The following is a 20,565-nucleotide window of genomic DNA, read 5'->3' on the forward strand; positions in this document are numbered from 1 at the left end:
TAATTAAATGAAAACTGTATATGCAAAAACAAGCCAATTTAACACAATATGCCAAAAAGTGCAACTATACTTCTTACTAGACGGTTCATATTTTGTACTTTTCTTGAGTACTGAAAACTATTATTTGCCGTGATATACATTTTATATCAAATTAAATATATATATATATATATATATATATATATATATATATATATATATATATATATATTTATTCATTTATTTCCCTGTTAGTTTCTTTGCATTTTCACATTTTAGTTTCTTCTGGGACTCGTGTCATGTGATGTCGTGTAATCAACAAAAGCACGTGAGCGGTGATGCGGAAGTGAGGGAGAAGTATCATGGGAAGTGAGTCGGTTGTGTCTGTAGGAAACATGTCGGGGTCAGTTGTGTGTTTGTTAAGCCTGCTGCTGTTTCTTGATGTCGGTGCTCAGCTCAGGGACAATGTCCGGCAGCAGTGGCCGATTCCCTACAGGTACCAACACTCCTCCATTACTGCAGCATGTTCCTCTGTGTGTGGCGTGAAGTCATGTGACTGATTCTTAAAAACTAACTCGATTTAATTTACTGTCCGCGTCAAAAACTCGGTTTAAATCAGCTTCACTTTCATCACTGCCACGTTTTATGTGTTTTACGTTTATTTTAGCTGCTAACCAGACATTTTAATTTGTGCAGTGGAGTAGTAGATATTAAACTGAGTTCAATCTTAACTTATCTACAAACTACATTAAAGTAATTCTAAACTAAAAAAGTATTTTTTGCAACAAGAGTACCACACAGGACATTTGTAATACTTGTTTAGGACTTTTTTTTTCTATAATTATTCTGAAGTTTTACTTGTGGAAGAAACACTGGTACAATCATACATTTAATTCAACTAATCTGATCTTGTTTAACTTTTTCCAGAACAAGAATACTAACGTTGACATTTGTAATCCTTTTCTATGGTTTTTCATATAATGACAGATATTGTATATACGTTGTCGTTATTGAGCAAAAAAAAAATCACATGACACAATCGTGGATATTTCATTTATGTCATTTATTTATTAAATGTGTCTCCAGTCCATGATATGGAGCACAAATACATACAAAAACCAAACAGTGGCTGAACAAATGGTACTTAAAAGTTTAAACATAACTGATCAGTCTATTCATCAGGCAAAATGTGGAGTCAAGCTCCAACTGTCACCACAACCATCCCCATTTGATCTATAGACTTTTAATTCAGTTAATTTCAATCATAAGATATACTACACTAAGTTGTCAGTTTTTTCGGTACATGGAGGCAACACCACCACTTATCACTTTAACTAGGTGTTGTGACTTGTTGATTCATGTGAACTCTGGGGATTTATCCATTAAATATTTAGAAAGAGAGTTTCAGGATTATTGAAAACTAAATTAAATGTTTTTATTTTAATCATAAGGAACGACCTCATGTGATCATAACCATGGAAAAGAAAAGCCTCTGTATTGGTGTAAAACCTGGTGTGGTACATTCCTCATGTCCTCCCCAGACGGTTTGACCGTCGGCCTGCTGCCGACTCCTACTGTGAAGCTCTCTTCCCGTTCTGTCCCACCGGAGACGGCGATGGACGGATGCCCTCCATGAGCGACACTGACGTGATCTCAGTGTACAGACTGCAAACACCTGTGTGGGAATTCAAGTACGGAGATCTGCTGGGGAAATTTGTAAGTACATCGATCCTCTTGTGGTCAGACAAGCTGGTGATTTAAAATCATTTCTCTTAAGTGACAATCAATATTACTGCAAATATAATTTTTGTTAAACAAACTAAAACTAAATAAACACATCCTGGAAACATCTGTGCAGAAAGAAAGTGCAAAAAACGGAAATGTGCAACTATATTTGCAACTGTACACACTTCCTCCTCACATAAAGCCAGTATAATGTTTCTGATTGGTCCACAGCATATCATGCATGATGCCATCGGGTTCAGCAGCAAAGAGACGGGGGCCAACTACACCATGGAGTGGTATGAGCTGTTTCAGCTGGGAAACTGCACCTTCCCTCACCTGCGGCCCGACGTGTTCGCACCTTTCTGGTGCAACCAGGGAGCCGCCTGCTTCTTCGGCGGCATCGACGACCCACACTGGTCACAAAACGGCACATTGGAGAAGTTAGGAGAAGTAACTGGTGAGGAAATATGAAAACGAGTGGATTTGTTTTTGATCGATTTACGTATGAATCCACAGCTGAAAGTAGTCCCCAAAAAGTGCATCATTTTTGTCATATTTGAGATTAATTTGCTCAAACCCTCCCAGCTGTTTGGAGAAATCACTCTCTAGCCTTTTGAAGAATTGAAACCGAAAGATGGACTAACACCTTCATTTGTGTTCGGAAAAGTCTGAAATATAGAAAAATACCAGTATTATCATTTTCCAGGCTATAAGTGTATGTACGATCAATAATGTGGATGTAGATTCATTTTATTCTTGCAGTTGGTTTTTTTAAATTTTCATATTGAAATAATCCACAGAAATGTAGTTGTAGAGTTAAAAACATCTCATCACTTAGAAATAAAGAAGCCTAGCATTGTCAATGTAGCATCACAAGCTGAAAAGACATCTGACCAGGTTAATTGTTGATATATGATGCCGCTGCATCAGTCCACTTTAAATCCGGTCATTGAACGGAAGTTTAACTGTGGACAGCGATAATAATATTAATACAAAATATTTCTTTATATGCGAATTATGTTCTTTTATTCTTGAATGATCCCTTTGTCTCAGTACTGCCCCCTGTGGAATATGGGAAATTATCCACATATCAAATCTCAATCACTTTATTGTTTGTTTTGCATTTTAGATTATTAAATTTTTTTTACTTTTTGGAGACACAATAGCTCAGTTGTCTAATAGCAAGAAGGTTCTAGATTTGATATTTCATTGGTATCAAGATGCCCACTTCTCCCCATTGCATTCTGGGAACAGCTACAAGACCTCTCATGATCCAGAAATAAGCAATTTCAATAGCAAATCGATAGATAAATGGATAATTAAACTTTCAAATGCCAATTCTGGTTCCGTGAGTGTTTATATTGACACAATTTCTCTGGAATCCAGTATTGTGAGTTGTTTAAAATTATAAATTATTTACACACACAAAGTTTTTATTTGTGCTTCCTGCTCAATACTTACTGTTTACTAGTTTTCCTTTCTCTCTCCAGGGGGCCAGTTCAATGACATGGCTCAGTGGGTCCAAGACGACAACGAGACCGGGATCTATTACGAGACGTGGACAGTTCGCTCGGACCCCGGACCTAATGCCACAGTGTGGTTCGAGTCTTACGACTGCTCCCAGTTTGTCCACCGCACATACAGGAAACTCTCTGAGCTCGGAGCCAAACTCTCCAGTCGATCACAAACCAACTACACCAAGATCTACCTGTACAGCGGAGAGCCCAGTTACCTCGGCAACGACAGCGCCATATTCAGTCAGCCCGCTCTGAAGAACCTGGCAACGGACATCCGTAAATTTTACCACAGGTTCCGGCCGCACCAGTCGTTTATAGACTTCACCATCAGTCTACTGGAGGCGTATAAAAAGGTTGTGCTGGACAAGAGCTTTTACCTCTACTACAACTTTGAGTACTGGCATCTGCCAATGAAACCTCCTTATGTGCAGATTACATATGAAGAGGTGCCTTTGCCTTAACGTCCCATCTGCACCAATCATTTTCATTAAGAATGAATCAGTCTATTAACTGATCATCCGAAGTATTAGCGATAAATAAAAAGCTGAGAAACGGCACATCTTCACATTTGAGAAGCAGAAACCAGTGAATGTCATTTAAATGATGGATTATTTAAATAATTGTCGACGCTCAAAGTAACATTTTTGATGATTAATGATGTTCATCAGCTGATTTTGCTCAGTTTAAAGTGCCCTCTGCAGTTTTTTCGTAAAGAAACATTCTGTTATCATCCAGTATTTCTCACCAAAATGCACTGTATGTATCCTCAAGGCTTGTTTACTGCCGTTTCTTCTTCATAAAACATTTGCAGACCTCATGTTTTGAATGTTTCACACTGTGCTTTCTTCTACCCGTTTGTTTGCTGCCTCTCTTGGTGCATTGCTGAACTGTGTCATCTCTACCTGCTGATGAAGAAAATGTGATATGATCTCCAGAACAGCTACTAAATGGAACTTTTCATTAGATTGTCTTTTTAATTGGTGGACTTTTTTTGTTAATGTTTAATTGGTGACAAACTGACCCTTCACTTTAATCATCGGTGTAAAAGTAATCATTTCTGCACTGTTGTTCAGGAGAGCTTGAATGCTTTCCTAACTCGCTGCTTAAATACTGTAAATATGTACAGGAAGAAACTCATTTTGACAAGAGGTTTGTAAAAATGGAGAAAAACTATTTCCATATATAGAAAAAGTGCCTGTTATGTACAGAGTGTAATAAATATCACCCTAATCAAGCTCTCAGGTGGGACTATGTCAAACTTTGAGCACATTTCCCAGCAGAGACTCTGAGATGTTTGATAATTATGGACAAACTATTGTAAAGTATATGAGGATGTTCACCAAATGAACAAGGACTGTTTCACACATCATTTTCTGTTTTTACGGATTAAAAAAAACCTGCAATTATTTAAATTTTTTTTACTTTACACTTGCATTTTATGTAGCAGGATTCTTTTATTTCGTTTTATTTAATCTATGATGTACTTCAGTGTTTGGAAAAGAATGAAATGACAGCTGCAGAGTACATTCAGAAATTTTATTACCGGTATAAGATCACATATCCAAAACAATTGTCATTTCAAGACAGGTGACCAGTAAAGCAAAGTAGACAAAGCATTTGCCAAACAGAAGCAACACTTAAGGACAGCATTGTCAACACCAGTTTATTCCAAATAAAACTTACCGGAGGAATCGCAGAACAACTGAGGTGAAAATAACTATTACTGTGAACAGGTGTCTTTATGAAAGAGAAACGAGAAGCGCTATTAAGACACAACCTCAGTTCGAAGCTGCTGTCATTAACTATTGTTTACTGCACTGCATAAATTAATACAAATAATCAGGCGATATGTTACTGTACCGTTAAGATGCTAAAGTACACGAGCATAAACAATCAGCACAGGTATCTACTTCAGTGACCAGAGACCCATACAATAATAAACTATGTTAGATATCCTGCAACTTAAGTGTCTCAGTTTGTAGTTTGTGTTACAGTTTAGCTTCATTAAGTGTCTACATGAGAATGATGAATACAAAGGAATGAAGTCTGGCAGAAGTTGTAAAAAGCAAAAATCTTGGTTTTTACATAAATCCTAATGGCATACTGCGACGTCCAAAAGTTTGGACACTACTCGCAATTTAAAATTTGCATTTGATAGTGATTTTGCAAGCAATTTAAAGTTTAAACTTTACATTACAATACATTTCATTTAGCTGACGCTTTCATCCAAAGCAACTTACAATAAGTGCATTCAACCATGGGGTTGGATATCTAGTGCTTTTCTGCTGCAAAACAAACGATCTTTTATACAAATTCTTACAATTTTGGCCTTTCTCTGCATAAAGAGTGCAGGGTCAAATTCCCTGAATGGAGTGTGCTACATCTTTGTTTTAATCTCCATATATTGATATATTATGTTAAAAAATTGTTTCGCAGTGAAGTCAGAACTTTTACACCACCTGCCTGCAACAAAGCCACAAAGACGGAAGTGGAACCAATAGAACCAAATCCTGCTGCTGGTCTGCTTGCTGGTTAAAATGAGTGCTTTCTTTTTGTATAACTCAAAAAGAAGAAATTAATTACAAAAGCAGTATCCTCATCAATAAATTACACAGCCTGACTTCTCTAGTGACAATAGTATGAAAATTATCCATCTAGCAAAGGATAACTTGCACTCTTATAAAAGACACAAGCCATTAAGGAAACTTCAAACCCCGACAGAGGGTACATTTCTATTCATAATAATAATCAAACACACAGCGTTTTATATACAGATTCATTTGACTTCCTTCTTAAAGGAAAAGAACATTTGTTTCACTCATCTGACTTGCCAAATCTCTTTCGACTGAAATGGTTTGGATGATATTGGGCAACGGGAGCATGAAGGAAAACTGGAGAGACGGTGTTTGTAATGAGACGGGTGAATACACTGCTTCCTTTCCTGCACGTACAATGTGATAACATGATACAGAGCAATGTGTGGGCTAACAAGGAGGGCAGGTATTCACGACAGGTTCAGAGCTTGAACAGGCAAATAGCAGAAGACACAAATGAAACCTACATAGGAAATATATTCATTTAATGCACCTGCAAGACAAATTGATTGTCTTTTGCATTCTCGGCGTGCACTGTGAGCAAATAGCTGCAGAGACTCGTCGATCTGTTGAATAACTACAAAGATTCAGACGTGCCTGTGCAGGGTTTGTATTTACAAAGAATCATTTCTCTGCTTGCTTCTTTTTCAATCAGTAATTGCAGATTTATCACTTCAATATATTGTTCTTGGTGTCAAAAGCCCAGTACAGCCTCAATAATCAGCAATTAAATCTGGGTCCAACTAAGGCAAACTGTTAACAACAATCGTTTCATTGCTTTTCATGTCAAGCAGAAGGACTTGGTTTGTCCTAGTGATTATTTGGTGTTCACGTAAGGTGCTTAGGAAATAAGAATAATAAAACAAAAATATTTTTTTTCAAGCCAATTTATGTACACTGCTGGAAAAAAATATCTGCAATAACTTTAAATAAATAAAGCCATTTGGAAATCCTCCAATGGCATATTGTGTTACAGAGTGCAGAGTTGCTATCGCAGACTGGATTTAAGTAAGCCGAGTGGTAGTGAAACACCATGCAATCGTGTTCCTTATTGTCCCAAATTACTCCACGACATTAAAGCGCGCACACACGCACACGCACACACAAATATATAGATTATCATAACCAGGCTACAATGTCCAAATATGTCAGTTTAGAGTTATAAAAATAACTTTTTTTGTCAAAAATGTCCCCCTGCACTGGTCTGAAGAACATGTGAAGAAGCCGGCTTGTCGAGTGCTGTCTCCACGTTGGAAAAAGCAGGATCCACAGTCTGATTTCTACCACGTGAGATTTCTGTGGTGTTTGCACTGCATGACATTGTGTAGCAGGCGGCTGCCGCACTATACCCTTGAGCTGCACTCTACACGACACAGGGGTTCAGCAAGTCTATGCTCTCCAGGATGGCACCAAACATTCCACTACAGCTGAGCATTTAAAGGCTTTTCAGTGCAAACATGGAGGCCGTGTTCTACACCACACGCTTTTCACGTACTGAACTGCTCTGGGGATTTACTTTACCATGTCGGCATCATGTCTGGGAACCAGACCCGGCCCAGGTGCTTCGAAACCTCCCAGTGAATCTCATCCAGGGAGTATTTGTGATCGGGAATCAGCACCTCCTCCATGATGGAGAGCTGGGACAGCCTCTGGCCGCACATCTTCACAAACTCCACAAAAGCACTGCAGGAGACTTCGCACTCCCCCAGGCCGATGGCTGACAGCTGGGTGCAGTGCTTCGCGATGCGGATCAGCTCCTCGTCCAGAGGGCGCAGGCCGTTGGCGCAAACCACCAGCTCCACCAGACGGGGGCAGTGGAGGCCAACACGGCCCAAGACATCCTTGCTGACTGAGCGGCCGAAGTAGAGGTGTGTGACAGGGGTTTCCTCGTTGAAGAAAGGACCAAACTCGTTTTCATAGAGAAAGAAGTACATGACCAGGTTGAATTTGGGCGAGTGCCGCACCATAGCGTCCCAGCTGCTCTTTTTGATGGTGTGGAAGTGCTGGCCAGGGTTCTCGCTCACCACGTCAATACGCAAGTGTTCCAGGTGGACGTGTTTCTCCGAGGAGAGGGCCAGCAGGAGTTCGTCACTCAGGAGGTGGTAGTTCAGTGCGAGCTCCCTCAGCCCGTGACACTGGTCTGCCACACATAGGATTCCTAAAAATACACAGATTGTGGTTTTAAAACATAAACAAACTTTTTTTAAGTCGACTAAAGATGACAGAATTCCTAAAAATCTATTGCCATCAACGGCTCCAACGCAAAAAAAATATCCACTATATTTGCCAGAAGTTGCAGTTGAACCAGCATCATTATCATAGCTGACATTAAAAAAAAGTTGCAGGAAAAATGCACGCGAGAGGGGGAAACTGGAAAGCAGCAAAATAGTTCATTTATAATATATCACAAAAATAAAAATCAGGACAAAGCTGCTTCTTTCCGATGTTGAGCAGTGAACCAGTCGTAGGAGTCTTTACTGTGACTGTACCTGCGGGAGAGACGTGAGGGCAGCTGCTCATCTTCAGCAATTTCAGGGTGTCACTGTTATTGGCCACCAGCACCTTCAGAGACGGATCATCGACTGGCGTGTCGTCAATCTTTAGCGAGGACAGCGACTTGGAGTTGACGAACACCACAGTCAGAGCTGAGATGAAGTGAGACTATGGGAGGGGTGAAAAATTATGCGCTGAATTATAAATCACTAAGAGGCCGACGGCACATTTTTAGAAGTGGCAAGATGAAAACCAGGTCTCGGATTTTCATGGACAAAATGGTTATTTTAATAATATGGATTTGAAATGAAGATGGCCAAAGCATATATTGCAGATCAATGTTACATTTTTATTTATCTTGAAATGGGGGGATAAAATGTCTGATTTGCACGGTATTCATTTTTTTGTCTATTAGCCCTTGTGTGGGTGCTCCCACTCTGCCTCTCCCGTTCATTAACTCTATTTATCTAAATGTCTACTTGATTAAGGAAACTTGAACATAGTTTATGCACAATCATTGGCTGTAACCCATGACCCTAACAATCTCTACTCAATGAAGAGGTTAGGTAATCTACAGTTTTCCATCCTTTTTTAGGTTGTCCAAAATTTTTAATACACAAAAATATTTCTTGGACAAGATTTTTGGACTGATATCTCTTGAGCATGCAGAGGCTCTGCAGATTTAAAATGTCTAAGAAATGGAATCTCAAAGACGATATGTACAGAATATTGGGAGACAAAGATTATACATGTACAGTGTGTGTTAAAAGTTTCAAGCTGTGGTGATAAAAATGCTGTAAGTCATAAAATTACTCATACACATGTGAGACCTTAGTTTGCAGAGCGACAAAATAAGAATGCGAAAGTAACATCCTGCGTCCTTATGAGTCTGTGGAAATAATTACAAATTTGTCCTTGGTTGTGCACAAGAACAGATGTTGCTTTTCAGCCCCGTCCTTAGATATTATGAGAATACAAAAGTGGACTTCCCTTTTAAATCTCAAGAACAAGATACTGTAAAGTATTGGGTTAATAATACCTTTGGAACCTCCATGAAACTTGGTCTGGCGGTAGAGATAAGCCCCAAGGTCTTCAGTGAGCAATTCACCAACTGTGAAAGAATGTCACATGCAGCCTCTGCAGACTCTGTACTACTGTCCACCTGACAAGTACAAACACAGATAGAAAAACACGTGAAGAACATAAAAAAAACACATTTAAAATCATTCAGATGATGCAGCCAAGATTCAAGACATTGCTTGTGTTGCATATTTCAGTGGTGCTGCTGTCTCACCTTGAAGCTGACGTACTGCAGGTGGTTGGAGTGCCTCTTTATGATCTGCTTGATGAGGTCTGGATGTGTGGCTTTCAGGTAAGAGCTAGCCGGCTGGTTGAGCTCAAACTCGAAGCATCTCCACAGCTCAGGCATGTGGAACGCCTGGTTCCACCGCCGACACACCTGAGAGGCAAACGCCCGGTCCAGCAGCGGAAGGTACTGGAAGATGTGGAGCAGGAGCTCCTGAGGAAGCCGCACCCAGTCGCTGCCGGCCACGGCCTCTGGATCCTCGCTCAACTGCTTCCGAACCTTCTTGCGCGCCTCCGGTGGGCTTTTGCTAGGGGAGCCGTTGCTGCCCTCCTCAGCTCCTTTTATCCGCTTCATCCTGAAACATGGAGATGAAACAGCTTGGTAAAATCAATTGGTTAAACTCAACTGAGGTGAAACCTGATACTACAGTCAGTTTCCTGTTCCAGACACCAGTCCTTTTCATAAACATATGTATATTAAATGGAACAATAGATGAACGTTAATTCCCCCTAGCAGGGGATTTGAGGGGTGGCATTAGTGTTGCCAATTAAAACCAACCATTGGCCAAAACCTTCCATTCCTTTTAGCTGGATTTAGCATTTCTCACTGTGACACAATTCTGTGTCCCCTATGGATGGGGCACTGCCACACTGGAAAAGACCACTCCCATCAGGACCGACATGTTTCATCATAGACTGGGGGTGATAAGTGGAACTACCACCAGATCCCCCCCTCAATGTAAAGGGTCAAATATTAGTGTATGCAAGATGTGCTGGTGGAGAATATGATGAGGCATGACTCATTTGACTGTATCACTTTTTCCCCACATCTCTGCAGAACGGTGCTTAAGGTCCGTGCACCACTGAACCCTCAAATCCTCTTTGTAATGAGGGGTTGATGCACTGCAGACCTCCTCTGACATCCCTCTCTGTGTGGAAGGAGTGGGTTATTATTGCAGACACAGTGTGATCACATCCTGCACTGGCACTCTGAGGGAAGAGTTGCTCTGCTGCTTTTTCAATATACAGAATTATACAGGTTTCTCTTTAGCCACCGTTGCTGTTATTTGTTGCTGTCAGCCGACTAATCTGTGCAGCTGGATCTCTTTTCCTCTGTGACCTCCCGGTGAACCCTCTTCCCCACGTGCGTGGATGTTGCCATCTTGTCACTGAATCAGACTGGACAGGGCCTTCTGTGCATCACCAGAGGGCATTGTGGGATAATACCAGCTTAGCAGTAGCATGCATTCAATCTGTGTGAGAGCATCTGCGTCGGATTTGCTCATCTACTCATATAGAAGATTTTGACACCAGGCAACGACTGTACAACTCCTCTCAGACATGGTGCAAGGAGATTGATTAACACATTAACCACGTCACTGGGCCAACCAGACTGTCACCATTACTACCTATGTATATCTTTATTTGATTTTATATATATAGTCTTTAGTTCTACTCTTGTACTTTTTTTTTTATACACATCTGCTGTACCATAATTTTACAGGCTATGCTTCAGTTATTTATCTTTGAATCTGGATTTATATTTGCCTTCAATACTCACGTGTGTCTTTCAATCACCTGATACTTAAAACATGTGTATTGACAATATCTCCATTCATATTTATTTACAGCGACAGCTTTGTAGTAGTTCTGGGGGCTGGACTTCCATCTCACTGCAGGGAACTTATTGTTGACTCACTTTGACGATCTTATTCTTATGCTCTTGTGTTTGTCTATTTTGCTTCTATCTATATGTCTCTATATCTATGTAGAGGCCACACACACGCAGTAGCAGTCTGTGAATTGAGATTAAAAGCAAGGTGGTAGGTTTAAATCAGTGTTAAGTAGGTGGGTGTGCAACTAACTTAGTAGCATCGATGTTTTGGTTACACAGAATTAGCAGGAAACCGACACTGAAAGCGAAGCAGCGAATAAACATCACCGTTAGCTTGATTTGCTCAGTGAGACAACTAGAAACTAGCCTTCGTGCGATAACACAAATAAACGGCTTGTTAACGCCTCGTCTCCCGCTGAGACGCCCGCACCACAGCTCCTCCAGGCGGACATCATACCTGGTTGTTTACGTTAGCAGGAAAATCCGACACCTGGCAGGTAGACGCTTCAGCCCGGACCCGCGCTGGAAAAGCTCATTCGCACCGGCCAGAGAACCTGCATTGGAGCACCGTGACCGGGCCGCCCGTTTGTAAAGCAGCGAGGGGACCAGAGAGGCTCGTTCCCCGGGGAAGAAAAGTGACACCTCCGCCTCGGCTGACCTACTTCATCCGCCGCAGAGCCGCTGCCTCCGAAATGGCGAAATGTTGTTGTGACGGCCGCGCTGCATCATGGGAAGATGCAATGCGAAATGGCTGTTGGCGAAGATCGTCTCTGTCGGAGCGATGATTCACCGGGCGCGACAATAGAGTCTGCATGTTGTGTTCTCAAGTAAACTTCCTGTTACAGACTTTGATGAGCAAATGTATTTCTGTCTTTATGATGCATCCTGTCTGCTGATCACTGTTACATTAATATTCATTAATATACTTAATCAAGAGAACAATGAATGATAATCAATGCAAAGAGAGAAAATACTGAGAAACGCCTGTAATATTTTACCACAGTCTGATGACATTAATTAAAGATTAACTAACATGTTTTATTTGACAAAAACCCAAATGCCCAAACCCTATGCAGTCATAATGAGGACATGTAAACTGTGATGAATATTAAGACTTACACTTTTTTTATCTATACTTATTACATTTTATACTGATATGGACCTATGAGTCAGAAATAAAGCTAAACAACGTAAACCTAATGGCAAACACAATAACACTTCATGTTTGAGAAGCTGGAGACAGTGAATGTCGTCTTGCTCAATAAAGTTCATAACCAATTACTGAATTGTCCCCTTTGTGGAGGATGAGGCGAACACAAAATACACCTGAGGGGTCGTGAGATGATAAACCATACAGACTATAAACCATAACAAAAAGTTCTACTACGACCCTCAAGTTAGTTAAGGCCACTTCAGAAACAAACCTAAATACTTTCAGGAGAATTACCCTAATGATTAGACATTAGTCAGTAGTAGATCACTTCTCAGTTCAGTTATGCTTCACCTTTGGTAATCAACATCATTATCTGTATCTAAGTATTTGAAGTATTGAATATTGACTATAGTATTTACTCAACAGTGCACTGACTCCAAATCCACGGTTCGGTTCAGACCTCGATTTTTTGGGGGTCTTAATGTTTTTAAACCTAAATATCACAAGTGTGCTTGTATGTGCATTATATTCATCTTGGCCTAATTAAAATAGCCTAACTTTTACTGCAGCTGTGCTTACTCAAAAATGCTTGGATCAAAATAATCATGTGAGGGCGCAGATGTAGCAGTGGGTTGGGGAATCGCATGTTAGGGGACATTTGTATCACGGTTTTTGGGAGCATCATTGACACCAAATACTAGCAGGTGGCTAAATGAAAGAAAATGTGTCCTCTCATTAAGAAACCACACATTGGATACTTCGTGAAACAGAGAACCTGGTTTATTACCATTCAACTCCATCCACCACAGATATTACAGAGCAGATTCACAAGTATTAAGCTTTTTTATATAACAGCAGCTGCTTTTTTTCCACACTCTGTTCCCAGGACCCTCACCCGACCCCCCCAGTCCCCCTGCCTCCTACTTGGGGAAAAGCATTACAGGTGCACAATTTGTATTTGGTGTGACGACTGGCCCCCTTAAAATCATTCAGCTGTAATCAGTCTCACTGTGAGGTGTTTTTGTATTACCGTAGGATTTGGTACTTTCTTTTTGCATTATTTTTTTTAACAGAGTTGTAAATGGGATTTACATCCACCATCGTTCACTGCGGGTGCCAGGCTCCTCCTCCTCATTTCTAGACAACATAGGAGATCTGACATTTAGAAGAAGAGGGGGGGAAATTACGACTCTCTACTGTATAAAAATGTACAGTGGCTTTATTGACATACATTCCATAGGTTAAACAGCTGCAAAATAGGAGGCACACCCAGTATTGCACTTCATTAAAAGTTCTGGCTCAAAACATAACCCAGAATATCAAACAAAACTGAAGTGAAGAGTAGCAACTTCGGAATACAGCTATTTTTGAATAGTATCGTTATATACAAGATTAGATAAATCGTACACTACTTTCCGCCCAAATATTTTTAACAGTCTTACTCACCAACTCAGCTTTTTTTGTCTGTCAACCCACGATGCACTTGACAGTGGAGGATACTGTACAAGATTACGAAAAAGGTTTACATACAACAATATTTTAAATTTATAGTTAGGAAGCTGGGAATAGGGCCTGTTCCTTTTTTTAAACCCCACACTTATCCACAGTTGCCTTTAAGCAAATTCATTTCATATTCAATGTTTAATCTTGTATTGTTACACTTCAGGAGGTGTGCAACTTCTATAGAAGCCGAGGGAATACAACGGCCGCATGCAAACACGTCACAAGTTTTTTTCTTTTTTTTTTTAAATCTTCTTTTTTTAAATTCTGTTCTTTTTTTCCCTCCACCATTCATGTCTCTCTGAATTCCAAAGGAGCCACAGCCTGTCTTTGTAGAAGGGCCCGGTTACTGATGTAGGTAGAGGGGCAGACCTGAGGACTCTTGGTGTCGAGCAGAAACCTGGTCCGGTGTCCAGGACACTCGACGGAGCAAGAGCCAAGCTTCGCGGCTGAGCCTCGGCAGCAGCCAGAAATCACAGTAGACGAACTGGTTCTCAATTTTAAGTCCCGTGTTGTTTAGAAGGTGTGGGCATTCCTGCACACCCCACAGCCCAAAGCGAACTCCTCCCCCGTTGGCGGGTGAACCACATGCAAAGGGCACTCGGTACCTTCCAGCTGTTTGCCTTTAGGGCCTGTGACAGAAACGACAATAATTACTTTTCAACTCAGTCTGTTTTTTACAGTCATTGTCTTTAAATTATCATTGTCACAGTCGATTGATAAATACAATCTCTAAGGTCTTTTGTCAGTTGTTAAATTATCTCGATATATACCAAGAATCAAAAATAGTTTTTCTTCCTCCCTGACAAACCTTAGTATTTTGATGTCGTGTTGAGGGAACATGCAGTTATTTCTACAATCACATTTAATCCGAGGCACATCATATAAAACCACACGTAACATTTAGCTGGTGTGTTCTAGTCATGGATATATGGTCTCAGTTATCAGAGCAATGCAATTAGTCGCTATGATTGTATGTCAGTTGGCAAAAACTTTGTTAACAATTTCCAAAAAGTGTGGTTGAGGTCTATTAAATACCTAATTTATTTCTCCCTACTCATCTTCCTCCTTCTGAGTTTACAATACAAGTAAAGGATTTGATTTAAATCCTTTGGAAAGTGTGCTAAAGAGTGCTATTTCATTGTGACTTCGGTGTCTGCAAGAGGGTGTGAATAAGTCAGTACAGTCACTAGAATCATGGCGTACCTGCAGGACAATGGGGCAGCTCCTCCTTGGGGACACTGGTCATCCTCTGGAAGTCATCGTGGCAGGCGTTGCAGAAGTGTGTGGTGCCAAAGCAGAAGAAAACTGCCACCGAGCAGCAGTACCTGCATTTATACTCCAGGAAGTCTGTGCCGTGCTTCGAGCACATCTGGTGAGAGTAAAAATGAAACATCAGTGTTGTGTTTATATTTTGTTTTATAAAAACACATTGGCACCATTTTAAAAGGAATAGTTTCATATAATTACAAACATATTCGCTATAATGAATAAAAGTCACCAGCCATTTAACAGTTCCAGCAAGTTGCTCCCAATAAAAGCACGACTCGTCCTGTAATTAGCGAGCTCATTTGACATGTTAATTATTGAGCTTTAGAGATTGTCACTTCTGAACAGAGCCAGCTCTTCGTCCAAGTTTCCAGTCTTTATACTGAGCTAAGATAGTTGCCACTGAATCCAGCTTGTGTCTAAAGTGGCAGTCATCTAATACCCACCTGTGCCCTGGAGACATCTGAGCAGGCTCCACAGATCAGCTCACTGGGGTCGTAGTCGTCTCCCTGTCCTGCCTCTGCATCACAGCGAGCCTCTCCACCAAAGTAGGCCTGGGGGAAAAACAGGATGTGATTAATTCTCTACCCAAGAACATGTAACTTCACACATTTTGCATCTTTAGTTCACACGGCACCTTTTTGCACTTGTAACAGACATAGTATGCGTATCTGTTCATGGCAAAGCCTGCAGGGTCGTTGTGGAATCGCGCTCCTGGTGTAGTTATTGCCTCACTCTTGTGCAGACCCTCATACTCCAGCCTCATCAGGGCCTTTCTCCTCACATCCTCATAGAGCTCCTTGATGGGGTCGAGCAGGTCCTTGATCACGGAGTGATTGATTTTGTTCTAAAGACAAACAGGTGGCCATGTTCATTAAGTTTGCACATTATGCGTCAACGTTATTTCACAAAGACGACAGTAAACAAAGACGTCACGGTCTGCGTCACAGTAATCTGAGTCTTTTCAACAAAGCTTATAAGTAAACTGAACTCAATCCTCTTTGAGGCGTGGTGGAAAGCGTTTTAAAGCTCTTTGTTGCTAAATCAATCTCTTAAATCAGACAAGCTCCAGTAACATCTCACCTTACAAATTGGACACAACATGAACCCAAACGTGATTCGGGGCCCCAACCAGCGATTTTCAAGAACACGGCGAGTACACTGAAGGTGGAACACGTGAGTGCAGTCCAGCTGGGAACAGAACAAAGAGTCAAAGTGTTGAAACAAGGACAAATCGGAATCCAGGGGTGAAACTCTTACATCGAATGGACAGTAGTACCTGTACTGCAGGAGCAGCAGAGAGCGCTTCTGTGAAGCAGATCATACACATGTCGTCTGCGTCCTGTTTCAGACAGCCGGTGCTCTTGTCACAGCCGTGCAGACATGGGAGGCAGGCCTCTTCGTTTTTAACCCCTCCACAGGGGTGACCACATGCATGAGTCTTACAGCACGCCAGTTTAGCGTATTCCTAAAGGAGAACACAAGAGAAACTTGTGTTATTTCTAACTTATATAATATACACTTTACTACACAACTTTACATTGTGTTATAGTTTTTTTTTTTTTTTCACCTGATACATTATTTGTTACATTCACCACAGACTTATTTTTGAGGCGATTCAAGTTTCCAAGGTGGTGATGCTTCATTATAAATATTCTCAAGCAATATTTCCACTCACCAAGAGAAGACCAAAATCTGTTAATCTATATTTTTACTTGGGTAAAATATTTTTCTATCTTGATTAAGTATAGATATAAATAATCAGTTTTTACAGAATGATACAGATTTTGGATTAAAAAAAAACTATAAAACTAAATAATAATTTAGTTTTCCTATTAGTGTTTCTGTTGTGAGCATTTGTTGACATAGAAAAAATGTTTTCAATAAAACAACAGTTTTAATAGATACTACAAAGAGTAACAGAAAGATATGCAGACAATAAGGTTTGGTTGAGTTTTGTTGTTTATAGTTGATGTTGCGTACTTGACAATCGGGGTCTGCGCAGACGCTTCCCACTGCAGACAACTCAGTGCCATTCCTCGTTCCACAGAACCTGCAGGCATCAGAGCTGCTGGAGGCTGGTTTACCTACAAACATATTAAGATTCATCAGGATAGGTTTACATATGTTAAAAGGAAGGCTTGAGGGAATTTTGTAGTTCGGAAAGAACATATTTGATCGCAAGATTGTGCAATTTAAGAAAGTTTTTAGTCATAGAGATACATTAATAGTTTCTGTGTTACCTGTGTGCTCTCTGAACTCCACCATAGCCTTCATAGTCTTTGAGTCAGCCAGAGCCATGAGCCAGAAGAGCTTGGTTCTCCCGCAGCCTTCATGCAGATCCACCTTTATGGCCTCCTCTTCCTCCTTGAACACCTGAAAGCAGTCATGAAGGTAAATTATAATATCAGCCTGATCGATAATCCACATTCCTTCTATAATCTGTTTCACATTATCTATATTCAAGTAAAGCAGACCTGTCTCTGGTGGGAGCGTGTGCGTCGGTGCAGATGGAGGAAGCGGTCACAGTCGGTGCAGAGGTTGCCGCACATGTTACACAGTATAATGGCTGCTGTCTCTCCGTCGTCGTGGTTGTCACACATAGGCTATGGAAAGAAGCAGAGGATGATTATTACTCATTCGTTTGATTATCTATCAATTATTTTCTCACAGGGAAACTCTTGGCCATTCTCACCATCTGCTTCTGCTGTCCGTCTTTGCCCATCCAGCGACCGGAGGACAGTCGATCTACATGGTCCTGGTCCAGCACACACAGTGATGCTAAGGCCAGCCACAGCTATGAGGAAGAACAGGTAATGATTACCAAATGTATTCATATTTCTAACACAGGTAAATGTTCTCATATGAGTAAATCTGTATTCATACCCTTGTGGTGGCGATACAGCGTACAGGGGACCGATGCTCCTCCTCCATTTTAGTCAGCGCTATAATGGTCTCAGCTATTGCATTTTTGGTGACTCTGGACCAGGCATCTGAAAGGTGGCCCTAAATAAATAACACACAACTCTATTAGAAAAACTTTTTTTGTATTAACAGATTTTACAAAATACAATATACAAATGACTAAGACGATAGATCAATAACACCCCCCATGGACTTACAGCTGCCATGTCTTTAACCAGCTTTATTATGATCTCTGCGATCTGAGGAGGGGTGGAGCCTTTCATCCACCAGTGACTCTCCCCCCTGCGGATGTAGCTGAACACAACAGGAAGGTACAACGTAAGACTTTTAGAAAATAATGTGACAAACCAAGTGAATTTGTGTTGTGATGACTCTCTGCAGAAACTCACCTTGAGTTGAAGATCATGGGCAGCGTGACGGTGGTGACCCCTTTACCAGCAGCCATGCCAGCCGTGCCAGAGATGGTGGTGCCTTTGGCTTTCAGCTGCACGGTGAGGGCTTTGGCGATGCAACCCAGAAACATGTCAAGGATGCCGAGCTTGTTCCAGTCACCCTTCTCCGTGGAGTGGATGATGTCACTGATGTCTGCCGGCGGCAGAGCCTTCACCCCGATGATGCTGGCAAGTCGCACAGGTGTGACCTCTGGAAGGACCCGTCTGAGCAGAGATGTCACCTGAGAGGAGGCAGAGTCGGAGAGTAAACAAGAACTTTTAATTTGTGTTTTATCAAAGGATATTTACTGAAATGTATACAAAGAAAAAGATCTTATAAAACAATTTCGAACTCCAAAACCACAGTAAACAATATTTTAGTCCCAGCTGAAATAATTTGGTCAGGAAAATTTGGTTGCACACAAGGCTCTGATATGCTCGATAAAACTAATGAATAATTTTCTCTCTTCTATGCCAATTTAAATGACATGTGTCACAGCTATTGAAGATTAAACATATTACCATCCATCATCTATCAGCATTGAGAAGTCTAAACAAACAGATGAAGAACCAAGTAGAACAAAAAATTCATCGCATAACATCTAAGATAATCCCACTGCTGTGAATTCAAGCTAAACATTTATTGAGAATTATGTTTCTTTACTTGACCTGCTTAAACTTTTTTGTTTATTGAAACTTGAATATGTGCGCTCATTAGGACACAAGAAACACATCACTGCTGCCAGTTTCATGCTGTTCCACTAATTGACAGTAGGTGGCAGTAATGTGCCAATAAATACAGTAACGGGCCATGAAATGCAGGCAATAACAATGACAGTGATACATGTGTGCAAGCAGGTGTGTGTGTGTGTGTGTGTGTGTGTGTGTGTGTGTGTGTGTGTGTGTGTGTGTGTGTGTGTGTGGTTCCCCACCTGTCTCTGTACACGTGGGGAAGCCGTGTGCAGCAGGGAAAACAGGTCTTGCATGAGTGTCAGCTGCTGAGCGAGGTACTGGCGGCCCACGTTGGAGCCACTCAGAGCCAGGACCATGGACAGCAGCTCAAAGCAGTAGGCGTCTGAGGAGGCGTCATCGTCACTGGGCTGAGAGTTGGCGTTCTCTTTGCTGGAGATGGCGTGCTCCCACTCCTCTCTCACACGTGTGGCCTCCATACGGATGGCCTGGACGATGTGGGCGCACACCTGGAGTTGAGAACACACGCTAGGTTAGAAGAGGGCGGAGGCAAAAGTAATAATTCATCCTGTTGAATGAACAGTGGAACTGATTGTTTACCTGTTTCTGCAGGTTGGTCAGTTTGCTCCTGCTGAAAATGATTCCCACCATGTGCTCCTTAAGGTCTGCATCAGATGGAGCCTATTCATAGAAATGCAAAGTGTAAAACATTAGGGTAAAGGGCACTAAATAAGCATGTTATTCAAACAGGTCAGTAAAACTATCAGAATTCAGACCTTATCTTCTCCCTCAGGCGACGAAAGCAGATTTTTCTCCTCCTGTTCTGGAGTCGGTTCTGCATCTCCACAGATTAGTTTTCCAAAGACCTAAGGGCACACAATAAATTAGTAACAGCACCAAAAACGCAATTCCATTTTCAAACAGACAGGTAGAGTGATAGATAAATAACTTGTCAGGTGATTGTTTGGCTGAAGCCGTTGAGACAGACCTGTGAGGTGATGAGGCGGAAAACTCTGAGGGTCTCAGCCTCGCAGTTCTTCTGTTGGGCCATGCTGGCTGAGATCTGTCCAGGAATCTTGATGCTTTCACCCTCTTTCCAGCCAAGAACCTTCACCTGCCGCACCCTCAGGGTGTTTTCGGGACCTTTCAGTTCCACTTTGATCACATGATGATCTCCTCCAGGGAGCTCACTGGTCACCCAGCCCATGTGACGGGAGTCAAGGTCAACCTGGAGGGAAAAGTCATAAGGGCATTCACAGAGCTCTGTCCCATTGGTAAATTAACCAAAGTGCATCTTATAAAACAGCCCGATAATGAAATTCACTATTGTTTCTACATCACTTGATTTAATAAGAGTCAATATAATTCG

The 20,565-nt window shown here is 41.3% G+C and overlaps 3 protein-coding genes and 1 long non-coding RNA gene across 27 annotated transcripts in view; 1 reads left to right on the plus strand and 3 right to left on the minus strand.

The window, feature by feature from the left end:
• Positions 1-309: 309 nt before the first annotated feature.
• Positions 310-4,038, plus strand: cln5 (CLN5 intracellular trafficking protein). Its single transcript, XM_034574883.1, has 4 exons — positions 310-475; positions 1,521-1,695; positions 1,936-2,161; positions 3,195-4,038. The coding sequence occupies exons 1-4, from the start codon at positions 342-344 to the stop codon at positions 3,680-3,682; spliced, it is 1,023 nt and encodes a 340-aa protein (XP_034430774.1). The 5' UTR covers positions 310-341; the 3' UTR covers positions 3,683-4,038.
• Positions 4,039-4,738: 700 nt separating this feature from the next.
• Positions 4,739-5,341, minus strand: LOC117755250. Its single transcript, XR_004612566.1, has 2 exons — positions 4,976-5,341; positions 4,739-4,944 (listed from the first exon to the last, which is right to left on the minus strand). It is a non-coding gene; the product is annotated as an uncharacterized LOC117755250 (long non-coding RNA).
• A 116-nt stretch (positions 5,342-5,457) lies between these two features.
• Positions 5,458-11,953, minus strand: fbxl3a (F-box and leucine-rich repeat protein 3a). Of its 2 annotated transcripts, none has more exons than XM_034574880.1 (5): positions 11,686-11,953; positions 9,603-9,969; positions 9,348-9,470; positions 8,305-8,476; positions 5,458-7,973 (listed from the first exon to the last, which is right to left on the minus strand). In XM_034574880.1, the coding sequence occupies exons 2-5, from the start codon at positions 9,966-9,968 to the stop codon at positions 7,333-7,335; spliced, it is 1,302 nt and encodes a 433-aa protein (XP_034430771.1). In that variant the 5' UTR covers position 9,969; positions 11,686-11,953; the 3' UTR covers positions 5,458-7,332. The 2 variants fall into 2 exon arrangements, with proteins under 2 accessions (XP_034430771.1, XP_034430772.1); XM_034574881.1 differs by having other exon boundaries at positions 11,891-11,910.
• Positions 11,954-13,138: 1,185 nt separating this feature from the next.
• Positions 13,139-20,565, minus strand: part of mycbp2 (MYC binding protein 2) — a 58,164-nt gene continuing 50,737 nt past the window's right edge. For 22 of the 23 annotated variants that reach the window (XM_034574068.1, XM_034574065.1, XM_034574055.1 and 19 more), the window contains 17 exons: positions 20,185-20,424; positions 19,973-20,062; positions 19,797-19,877; positions 19,439-19,705; positions 18,465-18,748; positions 18,273-18,369; positions 18,037-18,156; positions 17,846-17,947; positions 17,628-17,756; positions 17,394-17,526; positions 17,134-17,237; positions 16,430-16,618; positions 16,234-16,341; positions 15,788-15,997; positions 15,597-15,704; positions 15,088-15,253; positions 14,155-14,513 (listed from right to left, as the gene is read on the minus strand). In XM_034574068.1, the coding sequence (XP_034429959.1) occupies positions 14,398-14,513; positions 15,088-15,253; positions 15,597-15,704; positions 15,788-15,997; positions 16,234-16,341; positions 16,430-16,618; positions 17,134-17,237; positions 17,394-17,526; positions 17,628-17,756; positions 17,846-17,947; positions 18,037-18,156; positions 18,273-18,369; positions 18,465-18,748; positions 19,439-19,705; positions 19,797-19,877; positions 19,973-20,062; positions 20,185-20,424 (2,544 nt within the window). In that variant the 3' untranslated portion in view covers positions 14,155-14,397. Of the gene's footprint in view, positions 14,514-15,087; positions 15,254-15,596; positions 15,705-15,787; positions 15,998-16,233; positions 16,342-16,429; positions 16,619-17,133; positions 17,238-17,393; positions 17,527-17,627; positions 17,757-17,845; positions 17,948-18,036; positions 18,157-18,272; positions 18,370-18,464; positions 18,749-19,438; positions 19,706-19,796; positions 19,878-19,972; positions 20,063-20,184; positions 20,425-20,565 lie in introns of all 23 variants that reach the window. The other variant, XM_034574052.1, reaches the window with a different exon arrangement.

Source organism: Hippoglossus hippoglossus, chromosome 21 (genome assembly GCF_009819705.1).
Source record: "Hippoglossus hippoglossus isolate fHipHip1 chromosome 21, fHipHip1.pri, whole genome shotgun sequence".
NCBI classification, from domain to species: domain Eukaryota; kingdom Metazoa; phylum Chordata; class Actinopteri; order Pleuronectiformes; family Pleuronectidae; genus Hippoglossus; species Hippoglossus hippoglossus.

Coding starts and splice junctions, on each gene's coding strand:
- cln5 (XM_034574883.1), top strand. CDS start 342: ATGGGAAGTGAGTCGGTTGTGTCTGTAGGAAACATGTCGGGGTCAGTT. Junction 476..1,520: donor CAGTGGCCGATTCCCTACAG/GTACCAACACTC, acceptor TGTCCTCCCCAG/ACGGTTTGACCGTCGGCCTG. Junction 1,696..1,935: donor GAGATCTGCTGGGGAAATTT/GTAAGTACATCG, acceptor ATTGGTCCACAG/CATATCATGCATGATGCCAT.
- fbxl3a (XM_034574881.1), bottom strand. Junction 9,471..9,602: donor TGCAGTACGTCAGCTTCAAG/GTGAGACAGCAG, acceptor TGTACTTGTCAG/GTGGACAGTAGTACAGAGTC. Junction 7,974..8,304: donor CCCTCACGTCTCTCCCGCAG/GTACAGTCACAG, acceptor GTGTATTTTTAG/GAATCCTATGTGTGGCAGAC.